The sequence below is a fragment of the Podarcis vaucheri genome (genome assembly GCF_965113315.1).
Source record: "Podarcis vaucheri genome assembly, chromosome: 9".
In the NCBI taxonomy this organism is placed as follows: domain Eukaryota; kingdom Metazoa; phylum Chordata; class Lepidosauria; order Squamata; family Lacertidae; genus Podarcis; species Podarcis vaucheri.
Window position 1 is genome coordinate 74,653,151 of NC_138767.1, and position 13,704 is coordinate 74,666,854.

The 13,704-nt window shown below is 42.9% G+C and overlaps 1 protein-coding gene across 3 annotated transcripts in view; it reads right to left on the reverse strand.

The window, feature by feature from the left end:
* NCAPG (non-SMC condensin I complex subunit G) overlaps positions 1-13,169 on the reverse strand; it is a 40,605-nt gene extending 27,436 nt beyond the window's left edge. The window contains exons 1-7 of one of the 3 annotated variants that reach the window (XM_082237343.1): positions 13,012-13,169; positions 9,395-9,501; positions 7,421-7,630; positions 6,318-6,546; positions 4,851-4,996; positions 1,525-1,609; positions 301-493 (exon numbers count right to left, since the gene is read on the reverse strand). In XM_082237343.1, the coding sequence (XP_082093469.1) occupies positions 301-493; positions 1,525-1,609; positions 4,851-4,996; positions 6,318-6,546; positions 7,421-7,630; positions 9,395-9,499 (968 nt within the window). In that variant the 5' untranslated portion in view covers positions 9,500-9,501; positions 13,012-13,169. Of the gene's footprint in view, positions 1-300; positions 494-1,524; positions 1,610-4,850; positions 4,997-6,317; positions 6,547-7,420; positions 7,631-9,394; positions 9,502-9,978; positions 10,089-13,011 lie in introns of those variants that run through there. The other 2 variants (XM_082237342.1, XM_082237344.1) reach the window with 2 other exon arrangements.
* Between the last annotated feature and the right edge of the window lie 535 nt (positions 13,170-13,704).

Sequence of the window (13,704 nt, forward strand, 5' to 3'; positions counted from 1 at the left end):
TCCTCACTAGTTAATAGGATGCCTTTTAGTAGCTGCTTTTTTGATTTGCCTAAAAACGGGAAGTTCTGGCTGCTACTTACAGATATTTAGCTATTTATAGGTATTTTAGCAAATATGAGTTCAGTTTACTATTTTCAGAAAGTAATATGTCATAGAAATGTTCAGAAACCAACATGGCTATTTCACTAGTCCTTGGAATAAAGTTTAGGCAAGTAATGAGGCAGAAACCTTTAACTTACTTTCCCAAGTTCAACTCTCAAGTATAAAGTTTAAAAAACACACACACACATACGTACATACCTTTCATCAAGGTCTGAGAAGTTTTTAATCAAGTCATTGACTGGTGACAGCGAAAACATGGCATTAAGTGCTGGAATACCAACTTCGGGACAACTTTCCACATCCAGCCGATGAAGGAGTTCTAGCACATTTCCCTCAACCAGCCGTAGCCAGGCCTGAAGAAGTTTCTTCTGCACCACTTCTTTTACACATTCTATTAAGCAGGGAAATTTAAATTGAGATATAATTTCTCTGAATAAATATTTTGTAAAAAACCCTTTACAGAATGACTATCTCACACACACACACACACACACACACACACACACATTTAGTGATTAAGCTGACTGACTCTGCCATATCACATTCAACAGTATATAAGCTACTTATATATGGCAGTGTTCACATTATCAACTCCTGACTTGATAAGCCAAGATTTTGTACACACCTTCATTTCTGTTTCGCTTCTCCCTTCACTTGAGTCAAGATTCAAGCTGGGAAGCTACAGTTAACAACAGCTTCCTGTTACATGCAAACTGAGTTATGGTGAATGGCTTCCAAACAAGCCAGGATTCAGACGCCAACTTTTCCTACTTGCAGGAAGAGAGGAATGAAGGCACTTTGCATTAGTGTGTCTATGTTGACTCACTAAATCAGGATTTCCTTATGAAAGCTGTGCTACTGTAAACAACAATGAGGGCTTCCCAGAAAGAATACTTCAGATGCAATGTATTTTAGTATATTCTTCTATTATATTTATACTGTCTCTTCACGTCACTGTAAAGCTTGTTTGTAGATCCTAGCTGTCAGACAGATTTCTCCAACAGAGCAACATGCATAGACTTGCATAATGCTATCCATTGTTGCTGCCTAACTCCTCCTTCACCTTTTTAGCGGGCTTTTTAGCTAATGTGGGAAGCAGAGGTATGTCTGTTAAAGCCTGGCAGAAGAGATGGAGCCTGTCACCAACATGAGAACTACATATGTTGTCACACATGAGGAGCAGAAGAACCAGATTGTCCACTGTTACAATATAAGCCTTTACTTGTTTATTCAACAGTATGTCCCACTAGTTTGCAATGGGACTTACTTCCAAGAATGCCTAGAACTGCAGCCTTCATTTACCATTGTTAGCAAGATGGCTCTCAGGCATTTCGCTAGCAATGAAAAAATAAGGAATTGGCACACTGAACACACATTGGCACACAATATAGGCAACTATAAAATAAAATAAAAATGTCTTACCTGATCTATCATTAAGCCCTTGCTGAACAAGCTTTACTCGTTGGGCTATTGTCAAAGCTTTCATATGAACTTTTTCTGCCAAAACCTTTTAAAGAGCACACAGATTTTAGGGCTTTACTAATAATGATTTTTGACAAATTGGTGCAACAACTTTATGTGCCTATCACAACAGATACATACTGGGAATCTTGCCATAATAAGTAATAAAACAGCAAGAAGGGAAACTTGAGTTTTGTGAGCTAATCTCAAATTCTGTGTCTAAAACACACTTTAAAAGCTCAGAATACATGAACTAGGGCAGGTGGAATGAGAGATATAATTTGGCATTTTAATTCCATCATAAAATGTAATGAATTGATTCGCAAGTAAGCAGGCTGAAAATTAAGAGTCACTGTATTTGTTTTGTTTATACGGTGGTGCCTCGCAAGACGAAATTAATTCGTTCCGTGAGTTTTTTCGTCTAGCGAATTTTTCGTCTTGCGAAGCATGAAATCCCATAGGAATGCATTGAAATTCAATTAATGCGTTCCTATGGTCAAAAAAAGTCCAAACAAAGCCAAATTTGGTAGAACAAGAGTTTATTAAGTGCTCTTTAAAGTCACACATACTGTAAAGAGCATTTCAAAAATTGAAGGAACAATAAATTAAGTTTCTAAACATGACAGAAAAACTTTTTTTAAAAAAACCAACAACATGGCCCAATGGTCACAGAAAATCATAAAAATTCAAAAAAACCACACAAGCTCCCAGATTCTTGCAAACCCCTCCTCAACTGTTCCCCCAGCCACCCACCACACAGAAATTCAAATCCAGAAATTTTTTAAAAAAACAGCAGAGTGGCCCAATGGTCACAGAAAATCATAAAAATTCAAAAAAACCCACACAAGCTCCCAGATTCTTGCAAACCCCTCCCCAACATCAAGTCCTTGAATTCCAAACACCCCAACCCAAAATCCAAAACCCCCCAAAAAAAGTTTTAAAAGTTTAAAAGAAGTTTTGGAAAAGCTTCAAAAATCACCAAAAACCTCAAAAAAGGCTACCACACCGCGTTCTATGAGTTGCTCCTTGAAGTCAAGTCGCAACTGTATTAACGGTGTTAAGAAAAAGGAAACAAACTTGCAAGACGTTTTCATTTTTCGTCTTGCAAAGCAAGCCCATAGGGAAATTCGTCTAGCGAGTTTTCCGTCTTGCAAGGCATTCATCTTGCGGGGCACCACTGTATATTGTTTTCCTTCTAAAAGGAAACCCATGAAAACTTCCAAATAGTCACTATGCTTTTGTCCCAGAACTAAACTCTTAAGACTTTCAAAGAGACATTCACTGCACTGACATAGAACCTGTTATGGCCACAAGAGCAGGTGATATGTTTTATCGACACAAATCCCAGTCCAGCAATGAATACCCATGTATAAAAAGCATACTTCAGTGGTTAATATGGATACAAATGCACATCTGCATCATGCTCCTCCAGACCTCTGAACTGGCTGCACCCATTATTTGATGCAACTGTGCAGCTCATTACTTCTTATGGCAAGCTGAATGCTATAAGAGCTGAGCCACAATATTTAACAGTTAATATAATGCACTTTACTAACATTTACATTAGTTACACTAAACACTGAAACACTGAACCAGAGCTTGAAACAAAATTCAACCATATAATTCTCATTACAGTGGTACCCCGCAAGACGAACGCCTCGCAAGACGGAAAACCCGCTAGACGAAAGGGTTTTCCGTATTGGAGGCGCTTCGCAAAACGAATTTCCCTATGGGCTTCCTTCGCAAGACGAAAGCCCATAGGGAAATCTCCGGGACAGCGGGGAAGCGCAGCGCGTCTTCCCCACTGTCCTCGGACCTCCTCCGAAGGCTGGCGGTGGGGCGGAGAGACCTCCTCCCGCCGCCAGCCTTCGGAAGCCTGCTCCAAAGCCTGGCGGTGGGGCGGAAAGACCTCCTCCCGCCGCCAGGCTTCGGTAGGATGCTCCAAAGGCTGGCGGCGGGAGGAGGGCTCTCTGCCCCACCGCCAGCCTTTGGAAGGCTGCTCCGAAGGCTGGCGGTGGGGCGGAAAGACCTCCTCCCGCCGCCAGGCTTCGGAAGCCTGCTCCAAAGCCTGGCGGTGGGGCGGAAAGACCTCCTCCCGCCGCCAGGCTTCGGAAGCCTGCTCCAAAGGCTGGTGGCGGAAGGAGGGCTCTCTGCCCCACCGCCAGCCTTTGGAAGGCTGCTCCGAAGGCTGGCGGTGGGGCGGAAAGACCTCCTCCCGCCGCCAGGCTTCGGAAGGATGCTCTGAAGGCTGGCAGCGGGAGGAGGGCTCTCTGCCCCACCCCCAGCCTTTGGAAGGCTGCTCCGAAGGCTGGCGGTGGGGCGGAAAGACCTCCTCCCGCCGCCAGGCTTCGGAAGGGATGCTCTGAAGGCTGGCAGCGGGAGGAGGGCTCTCTGCCCAACTGCCAGCCTTTGGAAGGCTGCTCCGAAGGCTGGCGGCAGGAGGAGGTCTCTCCGCCCCACCGCCAGCCTTCAGAAGGCTGTCCTGAAGACTTGCGGTGGGAGGAGGGTTTTCCTTCCCACTGCCAACATTCAGAATGCTGTTCTGAATGTTGGCGGTGGGGAGGAAAAACCGTCCTCCCACCGCAAGCCCCGGGAACAGAGGAGAAGCGCTGCGCCCCTTCCCCTCTGTTCCCGTACCTGTCCTGAAGGCTTGCGGTGGGGAGAAAAGCCCTTCTCCGCACCGCCAGCCTGGCAAGCAGTTTCCATAGGAACGCATTAATTGATTTTCAATGCATTCCTATGGGAAACCGTGCTTCGCAAGACGAAAAACTCGCAAGAAGAAAAAACTTGCGGAACGAATTAATTTCGTCTTGCGAGGAACCACTGTAAAAGGCTGTATTAAAATGGACCAAAAACTGCGCCTGGCATATCCCAATTGTCCTCTGCAGTTCAATTCTGCTCATGTTTTGAACAGGCTAGGACAGATTTAGAGCATTCCAATAATAATAATAATAATAATAATAATAATAATAATCATTATTAATTGCCATGTACATTCATTGCTTCTGGACCATCTTGATGAAAAATACATGGCAGCCAGAATACAGTAGATTAATTGGAAAAACTGCTATGATGCAGTTTGAACTGACTTCCTTGGCACAATGATCAGAACCAGCAATATTTATAACGAGTTTAAAAAACACTGCAAATACACCTATACATAAATTTACACCTGTACCCCAAACATAATTTTGCTCCCCAGAGAGAATAAAATTGAGTTCTCCAAATGTTTACACCATATATTACTAACAAGCAATGTAAGTAATTGTAGTAAGATATTGACTTACCTGGTATGCCAATTTCCTAACCGTCTCTTTTACATCCATAGTACGACCTATAATTTTTGGCAGGGTTTCAGCTGATGGACCAATACATGACAGCACAGTGCGCCTGACTTCCGGATTGGAGTCGTTCTCAATTAAATTACTGTAAACTAAACAAAAAACAGTATTACACAGAGTATGTTAATGACCGGAAAATGTACATAAAGAAAATGTACATGAATAACAAGTGGCCAACACCCTTTGCATTAAGATTTTATGATGCTCATGTTAGATGCACAACTTCTACATTTTTGGCAGACGTTTAGTTGATGGGCCAATATATGACAATGTTTTTCCACACCAGATGTAAATACTCAGGGAAATAGGCTGGAATTGACAACAAGCGAAGGGTTTCCTAGCACATGCCCCTGATTCTTAAAAGGCAGAGCACATGTCAGTCACACTTCACATATTTGCTACAGGAAACATTAAGTTACACTACTGTAGCAAACTTGACACAAACCAAGGCAAACATGATACAGCTTGCAGAAACTAGTAGCCTTTGACCTAACCACAGTAGGAAGAGCTGTTTTGGATTAATGCCCTCTTCCTCTTCCCCTCCAGTTCCCCATGCTTCTTCAAAATCCATTCTGGAGGATTTGTGGGCATGTAGAGGGACAGGAAGTAAACAGAAATCCTGCTATACCAGGAGAACCCCATTGCCACAGCATTGGATATAAACCATTGACTGGAGTATTGACTCAAGAACTGACCGCAGATATCAAATGATTTAGGCATAACACAGGAGTACAAGGTCACCCTTTTGTGGATGACACCTGTGTTAACTTTCCAGTCCCTGGAACTCAGTAACAAGTCATAATAAACTGACACAAACAACTGCAGTTTGATGACTGATGAAAATTCCGGGCCCCCCCCCCCCTGAAAAAAATATTGTTATCACTGCAAATAAAGCAACCTTTTATAAGAGGGTCATAAAATCAGTTTTAAGAGATTGTTTGCATTATATTCAGATATCATTTTAAACCAGGTTATTTCCCAAAAAATGTATTGTTCAAAACTTTTTTAAAAATAAAGAAAAACAGATTTTGAAAATTTGATTTCGAAACCAGTGTTTATTCAGTAGATTTCAGTTTCATGAAGGGGAGAGGCAAGCAAGACTATACCATAACAAGCCAGGAAAAGTACGGTACTTCCAAACCAGACCAGTTTTCTAACTTTTTCTTTTCCCCAACTAGGCCATTACCATAAACTGTTCTTGTACCCTATGTCCTATATTCATACATATCTATTTTCCAATATTATAAAGTATCAACTACTTTACAGTTGTTTGAATAATTACATTCAAGGCTCCAAGGCAGAATTCAATACTGATGTTAATGTCTTAACTATTATAGCCAGTTTTTAAGAACTGAAAAGATAAAAATACATCTTTGAATTAAAATAAATATCATTGATACAGTGACAACGTACCATTAACCACGGGACAATCACTGTCCTTTGGATCTTGAAGTCTAGACAATGCCAGCACAGCTTGAATTCTCACATTTGGAACTTTATCTTTCACTCTGAGCAACATGGCATTGCTAATTTGATCAAATAGCTCATCTTCGATCTGAGCATTCTCCGGCAGGCTTACCAGAAGCTTATTAATAATTTGGCACACTCGAAATCGTACTGCACTGCTGTTTGCTTGGTGAGACTTAAAAAGAAGCAAGGAGTTGATTTTTAGTATTCCTGCATTATTGTTCTTATGTATAAAAAATATGAATAGTTTCAAGTATTTACATATAGAAATCTCATAAATTCACACAATATTTAAGTACCAAATGTATTCTTTGGTATAACACCCCCTTCATTTATTCTTACAATCCTGGCAGTCAGTCTTAATCTTAAATTATTTATTTTTCCATTTAAAGGATCTTTAACCCATGAATGAATGACACCAGGTTTAAACCTGAATGGCTGTGCAAAATAAACTTGGTGCTTAAGACAGCAATTATGACGCTGGTCTTCAGCTGTGGCTGAATGCAAGACTCTAGAACATAAACACAGACTGTAATTATAACCAAAACACAGCCATATCCCATAGAAATCAATTGAGCAAACTGGAGCCTCAGCAACTGCATCCAAGACCCCTATAGTTGCACTTCAGAAATTCTGGCCTTAGGTGAATGTTGGTCAGCAGCGCAGATTGTTCAGACAAAAGCTAAGCCCACTTATCATTGCTTTATGTCAAGCATAGGAAAATGCGGCCCTCCAGATGTTTTGAGACTACAACTCCCGTCATCCCTGACCACTGGTCCCGTTAACTAGGGATGATGGGAGTTGTAGTCCCAAAACATCTGGAGAGCTGAGTTTGCCTATGCCTGCTTTATGTCTTTAGGAGCAGGAAAGATAACACAGCCCTTGCATTCAGTGTGATTTCTACCCAATATAACAAGACTGATTTTACATCACCATTAAGAAAATAGCATTTATGTGCAGATTCATACGGTGTCCATTAGATCATACTATAAAGAGGAGCATTATGCATCCATTGCTATTTTTTCACCATTACATTATTGCTAAGGTACCTCAAGCAGAAACTTGAACAAATAATTCAGAAGAGAATTTTCCACTTGCTCCTCTTCTTCAGTGTCATCTTTTTCTGGCTCATAAAATGAAACAACAAACTTGGCCGCAAAATTTATCACTTGTTCTACTGCAGGTTCTCTTTTGTAGACAATCAGGGCAAATTTAAGGTAATGAACAAATTCCTCATGAAAAGAGATTTTGTCCTGCAACTAGAACAAAGTTACACAGTAAGTAATGCAATTTCAGTATCAAAATTGATCAATGGCAGAACAGACCTTTATTTAAAAAATGGGGAAATCCAATGACATGTTAAAATCCTTTCCACTGAGAACTGGTTCTTTGGACAGAGCTTGAAAATTCCAGATTAAGACTTGAAATCTGAAATACTGGTCATAATCTATGCTTTGTTGATATTTACAGTCTTCTCATGTCACAGTACAATGGAACCTTGGTTCTCAAACTTAATCCGTTGGACTCCTGAAACCATTTGAAAACCAAGGTGTAGCTTCCGATTGGCTGCAGGAGCTTCCTGAACTCAAGAGGAAGCCACGTCAGACGTTTGGCTTCTGAAACATGGAACACTTACTTCTAGGTTTTCGGCATTTGGTAGCCAATTGGTTCATCAACTAAGCTGTTCAAGAACCAAGGTTCCATTGTACTGTACTGTGACATGAGAAGACTGTAAGTATTGTTATAAGAATTTTAAGGTCTTATATATATATAAAATGTTCATAAATGTACCAAGCAAATGCATGTAAACTACATGCGTGAAACCCACGGAAAAGTCCTGAAACCACTTTCTCTCCCAAAACGACTTCAAATATTTCTCTGCAAGGTTGAAGGAAATGGGAAATCTCCCCATTGTCTCTGTGCTCACAAATCCTGCCAAGGGCGCATTTAAGGTGTGAACAGGGTTAGCCTGTGACCTGGATTCAGGAATTAAGTGCAGGAGGCTGCGGGAGGCAGTGGAAGACAGAAGTGCCTGGCATGCTCTGGTCCATGGGGTCATGAAGAGTCGGACACGACTAAACGACTAAACAACAAAACAATAACAAAGAGTGGCCAAAACCCAGATAATGCAATCAGATAAATGGCAGACAGGAGATAAACAACACACTCAGGATTCTGTTTTAGACCTCCCCCTGTGATGTATGTATGATGTATTTGGGGGTGGTCTGGAGTTTGAGAGTGGGCAATTTCAAAGTCTATATAAGGGCAGGCACACATTTGTTCTGGGTCCCTTCCCCCTTTGTGTGTGTGAGGGGAGCACCCTGTTGCAACAGCTTTAATAAAGATCAGGCTTACTAGCTGCTTCACTTCTCAATATTCTCTGGTTGGTCTCTGTTATTTTCTCCTACCAATAGAGAACCTACAAAAGGACTCTATATGGGCTCTTGGGTACCCCATAAGGGAAGGGGAGTTTTTTCTTATAACAGTATCAACAAAACATATATTATGACAGTATGAGTGATATCTGGTTTTCCGTATCACGATATATATCGCTAGCTAAACACTGTGATATCTCAATATATCACAATCTCTGAAATAAGGCTGGAGCTTATAATAATCTGGGGAAATATAATACTACAAGGGTTCTGTACCGACATAACATGAAGCAGTTTGAGAACCGTTATATGGGAAGTGAAGCACTGTTTATTGCAGCAAAATATACTGTTGTAAACTGAACATGGTTCCCTACTTGCAAATCCATATGGATATTCTGCAGTTGTATTTATTTAGGGAAGGCAGGCAGGTGAAGGTACTTTCACATGCCTGTTGTTAGATATGCTCAGTTGCTCAAGCCTTTCTGTTACATATTCTCTTTACTTCCCACCCAATATCTTTCTTGAAACAACCATTGCATGGGTTTGATGTGTAAAGGGTAAAGTTTTCAGTGAGACCAATGTATTTTATGAATGTGTTAGCCACCCCTGGAGGTTAAAGTCAAAAAGCATGAAATTAATAATATTTACCTCATTGTACATGTGCTTCAAAGATGCCACAAGTTTTGCATGATTTTGGTGAGCTTTTTGAGCTTTTTCAAAGGTCTCCTTGATATTGAAATTCTTCCCTTTCATAGCTGCAAAAAAAATGGGTCATTTTAAAAACTTAACTCAATCTTGTACATTCATGGAACCCACATCACTAGGTGTTGGAGTCACCATGGATCAACCATTATGCCTAGTTACCAGAGTTTTTCAAGTTTTTTCAACTTGCCTAAACACAAGCTTCTACCTGCATTACTTTGCAAACCCTTTTATTCTTAGTCTTATATGAAAGCTAGTTCTAAATTATTTCATATTTCACTTATATTCTGCCTTTCCACCAAAGGTCTCCATAATAGTTAACAAGAAAGATTAGAACGACAAAACTTCAGAAAAACTACCTGCAGTTTCCACAGGTGGAATATCTTCAAAATCAATGTCACTTTTTTATTTTAGCACATGCCCTCTCATTTCTTTAGGGCAAACAGGTGAGCAATATGCAGCCCATTTTCAGAAGCCCTATACAAGTGATCAGTTCAGGCCTCAGGTAAAAATTACTGGACTTCCCATACCTGGCAGTATGGGGTAATGGAGACTGAGAGAAAAGGAGGTACCATGCCAAACAGTGGCTTCTGTGCCACCCACGGTCAGCATGCAGCCCATGGAAAAATGCCCTCAAAGGGGAGCAGAAAGGTTATCTACTTTTCCCTCAGAAGATAGTAGTCTTACAAGAGCCACTAATACTACACATACTGATGCCAAATCTAAAGTACATAAAGAGCAAACTGTCAGTTTCTATCATTTCAGACTACTTGTCATTCTAAACCAATGTCTTCTCTGATGTGCCACACCTGTCCAGGTTTTAGATAGGAGGCTTTCTCATCCACACCTGGGAGTCAGAGATGCCAGGGATTCAATCAAGTGGTCCATGATGTGTCCGTGGATTTGTGGTTGAATACAGGAGTCAAAGCCTAGGACTTGCCGATGAGAAGGTTGGCGGTTCGAATCTCCGCGACGGGGTGAGCTCCCATTGCTCGATCCCTGCTCCTGCCAACCTAGCAGTTCGAAAGCACATCAAAGTGCAAGTAGATAAATAGGTACCGCTCCGGCCGGAAGGTAAACGGCGTTTCTGTGCACTGCTCTGGTTTGCCAGAAGCGGCTTAGTCATGCTGGCCACATGACCCAGAAGCTGTACACTGGCTCCCTCGGCCAATAAAGCGAGATGAGCGCCGCAACCCCAGAGTCGGTCACGACTGGACCTAATGGTCAGGGGTCCCTTTACCTTTACAGGAGTCAGCATATCTATTGCAATAAATATTCATGTTGATTTTTGACTATTTTATTGAGGTACAGTGGTACCTCTGGATGCAAACAGGATCCATTCCGGAGCCCCATTCACACCCAGAAGCAAACGCAACTCGCATCCGCGTGCGACGTCATTTTGAGCATCTGCGCATGCGACGAAACTCGGAAGTAACGCGCTCCATTACTTCCGGGTCACCGCGGAGCACAACCCGAAAATATTCATCCCAGAGCTACTTCAACCCGAGGTATGACTGTAATTTTAATCTATTTTAGTATGGTTGTGAATTTTTCTCTGTTTAATTTTTTATTTTTATCTTTGTAAACTGCTTGATGGCCCAGCTGCATTCCTTTCTTTTTTAAAAAAATAATTTTTATTAACCAGCCAATCAAATCAAACCAAATCACATAAATTCCGAATTACAAAGCCGAATTTTAGATTTTGTTGAGGGAACCCATATTTCAAGATCCAAAGGGGGATTCTGATCATCTTCTTGCTACTGCGTTAATGTCCAAATCAGTCCAAACAAAGTTATCCAGACTTATCTTGCTGTTTCCACATCACATCTTATTCATATATTTTCTCTTTATGATCTCTTCTGATAGTCTCCTTAAGCCGATAAACACCAATAATAATCCTGTGTGAATTTTTCCGTTCTTCCAGTCCTCAAATCGAGATGGTTTCCATATATCATCACCTTCATAGATAACAGCACTCTTTCCATTATTAATTACAGAACTGTCGTTCTTAAGTCCCACTGAGGAGTTCCACCCACAATATAAAGACAGCACTATTTCTCTATTTCTCCCCTCAGACTTAAGTCCTCCGACAGAACTTCCCAATATGGTGACGGTATTTTTAACTGCGTCACTCCAAAGCCCTTATGCACGCTCTTCTTAAAACATGCTTTGGTTCGAAAGTTTATCTCCACACAGCCTTAAATCCACAGCTTAAGTCCTTAAAACAACATTTCTGACTTGGGGGGGATTCTTGTTTAATCACATAAAGGAAAGAAAGGAAAGTTTTTTCCCCCTCCCCCATCAGTCCCTTTGCCATACCGAGTCGTGGCGTATCTTCTCATGATTTATACTTGTTCCTCCACCTCGTCTTGTTTTATCAGAGATCTCTTCTGTTAGCAGTCTTTACTCCCCCTTCTTCCTTGAAATATGTGCATTCACTTCATCCAAATTGTTTCTTTTGAAGTTCTTGCAGCTAGTGGCGCGGATCAGAGACGGCGTCCAGGAGCGCCGAAATCCCACAGGAGGGCATTGTGCCTAGTGCCCCCATCCCCACAAATTTGGGGGTGGTATAGGGCACAGCAGGCAAGGGCAGTCCCCCGCACAATCCTGGGGGGGGGGGGTAGGGAGGCTATTTACTCCCATCACAGCCTCCAATTTACCTCGTGTGGGTCGGAGAGATGTTATTGTCAGCCATCTTCTGATGCGTCCCTAGTGGTCCCTCAAGGCATGCATTCCTATCTGGATAAAGATAACCTAACTTCTGGTAACCTCGTCATGTTTATTAAAATTGAATGGACAGTGGTACCTCTGGTCGCGAATGGGATTCGTTCCAGAGGCCCGTTGGCAACATGAATAGAACGCAACCTGCAGCAGTGCGTCTGCACACACATGGGTTGCAATTTGCCGCTTCTGCGCATGACGTCATTTTGCACGTCTGCGCATACGCAAGTGGTGAAACCCGGAAGTAACCCTTTCCGGTACTTCTGGGTCGTAACCTGAAAAAACGTATCATGAAGCAAACACAACATGAGGTATGACTGTATTTCAAAGCGACAGCATTTCAACCGGTCCTTGGCCGTGTTTGCCATTCGCTTTCCCCCCTCTCCTCTGCCCGATTCCTGTAAGAACCTGCGGGAGAAGAAACCGCTTAAAAAGCAGCTTCATCCCAAACCCGTGTCGCGATATATTCATTTATGGGTCATAAATTCATTTATAGGTGCCTATATTCTGGTATATTGACTTTGCAGTCCGCCTTGTCTCGCCCAAGGCGGCTTACAATCTCATTCCTCTCCTGCAGGTAATAATAGACTTGGCACGCCGTTCTCTATCGCAGGAAACTGATGAACGTATGCATTTATTTCCTTTAATTTCGTAAAACTTCATACACCGCTCGCTTGTGGAAAAACCTCAAGGCGGTTTGCAAAAGATAAAGCAGTATAAACGTAATAACAACAACAATAATCCCAATAAAAACCCCACCCAGAGGGAACGTGGCGGCGGGGGGCGGCGCCGCCCTCCCAAGCCAGCCCTCTCCTCACATGCCCTCAAAAGACCCGTGTCACCTGAACTACTCAGCGCAGGCCACCAGAAGCCGACCCGGCCGCTACGACGCTCCAACTGCCGCGCGCCTCCCTCTTCCCGCCGTCGCCTTCAAAATTTAGACACGCCCACAGAGGCGAGGGGCGGGGCCGAGCTCGAGCGCTCTCCCGCGCGCGCGCGCTCTTTCTCTATTCCCTATTCTCGCGAGATCCCGGCGTGAAAGGCGCCGCCGCGAGAGCCAACTGCAAGCTGAAGACTTCAAAATCTTTTGTCGCGCGTCCACGGAGGGAGGCGGAGCTCGCGCGCGCTCTCGCTCTCCGCTTCAAATCTCGCGAGATCCTGGCGGAAGAGGAGCGCGGCGGAGAAAGGAACGGAGAAAGGAGGGGCGAGGTTAAGACTCCCGGGTTGTGACTGGGGGAGGGAAAAGGGGCGGGGAGAATAAATGACGTCAGCGCTAACGGTACCTCAGGTTGTCCGTTGGCCCTTTCGCGCCACGGTGACTGACGCTGCCTGCATAAATGTCTCCCAGGCGCCAGCCCTTCGCCATGAGGAAAAGTTGCTGCGGTTGTGGGCCTTTCAGTTACACGCATCCTTTTTCCCCCAACTGGTGGGAGGGGACGGAATGCTCAGGTTATGTTGGACTACAACTCCCATCATGCCTTGCTAGCAGGTTCAGCTGTCGAGGATGATGGGAGTTGTAGTCCAGCAGATACCTG